Source organism: Phragmites australis, chromosome 21 (genome assembly GCF_958298935.1).
Source record: "Phragmites australis chromosome 21, lpPhrAust1.1, whole genome shotgun sequence".
Taxonomy (NCBI): Eukaryota; Viridiplantae; Streptophyta; class Magnoliopsida; order Poales; family Poaceae; genus Phragmites; species Phragmites australis.
The window spans coordinates 18,641,022-18,642,302 of record NC_084941.1 but is presented as its reverse complement, the minus strand read 5'-3'; the positions used below and the strand labels follow the sequence as shown (position 1 = coordinate 18,642,302).

At 55.8% G+C, this 1,281-nt stretch overlaps 1 protein-coding gene across 1 annotated transcript; it reads left to right on the top strand.

Annotated features, from left to right (window-relative positions):
- The first annotated feature begins 421 nt into the window (after positions 1–421).
- On the top strand, positions 422–1,054 carry LOC133903197 (pectinesterase inhibitor 10-like). The gene has a single exon (XM_062344519.1). It carries the CDS (start codon positions 422–424, stop codon positions 1,052–1,054), a length of 633 nt encoding a protein of 210 aa, XP_062200503.1.
- The last annotated feature ends 227 nt before the right edge of the window (positions 1,055–1,281 follow it).

Sequence of the window (1,281 nt, the reverse complement as noted above, 5' to 3'; positions counted from 1 at the left end):
TTCCACCTTTTAGTATGAGAATCATTTATATAATTTACGTTATCGGCCATTTGGAGTTTAGATAAACATTTCATACAAATCCGCAGCCCCGCTGCACACACTTATACCGTAGAACCTGAATGAATCCTAGACCGCTAGAGGTACAATTTTGGACATCTGTATGGAGATCATGGCCCGATCAGGCCAAGGTGCCTTCTTTTGCCTTGTTACGCATTTACGCACGTTCCCCTCGGTCTGACAGCGACAACACCGGTCAACCTGCCGCAACAATGGAAATTTCCAATTTTTGCCATTTCCGTTCCACCAATGGGCAAATTTGATCCGTTATTCCAGGCAGGCTACTCGGCCGCTAAATGCATCCATATCACGCCTATAAACGGACGCGCGTGTCCAGCTCCCTGATTCCATTCAAGTCACGACAATGGCGTCGACAGCCACCTTTCTCTTCATCCTGGCTGCCGCTGTATCGATGACGTCAGACGCAGCCGCCTCCTCGTTCCGGTCATCACCCGTCGCACCGCCGCCGTGCACGGCGCCACCGTCGACCGTGGCGTTCCTCCGCGCGCGCTGCGCCACCACGCTGCACCGGGTGACGTGCTACGACTCCCTCATCCCCTACGGATGCGTGTTCCAGAACAGCCACGTCAAGCTCGCCCGGGCGGCCGCCGACGTCAACGCGTCCCAGCTCCGCGTGCTGTCCAAGCACCTCAAGGAGCTCGTCGCCCGTGGTGGAGGCCCCGGGGTCGAGTCGGCTGCGCTGCGCGACTGTGCGAGCACGGTGTCATCGGCCGCGGGCCTGGCCAAGGACTCGGCGGCCGAGCTCGCCAAGCTGGACGCCGCAGGAGCCGCGGCACGAAAAAGTCAGGTCAGGTGGGCCATTTCCAACGCGCAGACGTGGCTTAGCGCGGCCATGTCGAACGAGGCGACGTGCGCCGACGGGCTCGGGACGGCAGGCCCCGCCACGTCGCCGGTTTCGGGGGAGGTTGTGAGCGCGAAGGAGCACACTAACATCGCCCTCGCACTCGTCAACGGCATACCGTTACCGTCGCAATGACTGAGTAACCAAGAAGTGCACGTAGCTCCGTTTCCTTCGATATTTCAGTCTTTTGACATGACAGTCGACGACGCGTTCTCAATTGTGGAATGTAGTTAGTGTTACAATATACGGGATTTGGTTCATTATATTTGTGTAATACAAATAAATCTTAAAAGTCTATTATGTGAAAGAAGGTTGCAGTTCTTTAGTCACACCTTACTAGTGGAGGTAGATGAAGATCAACT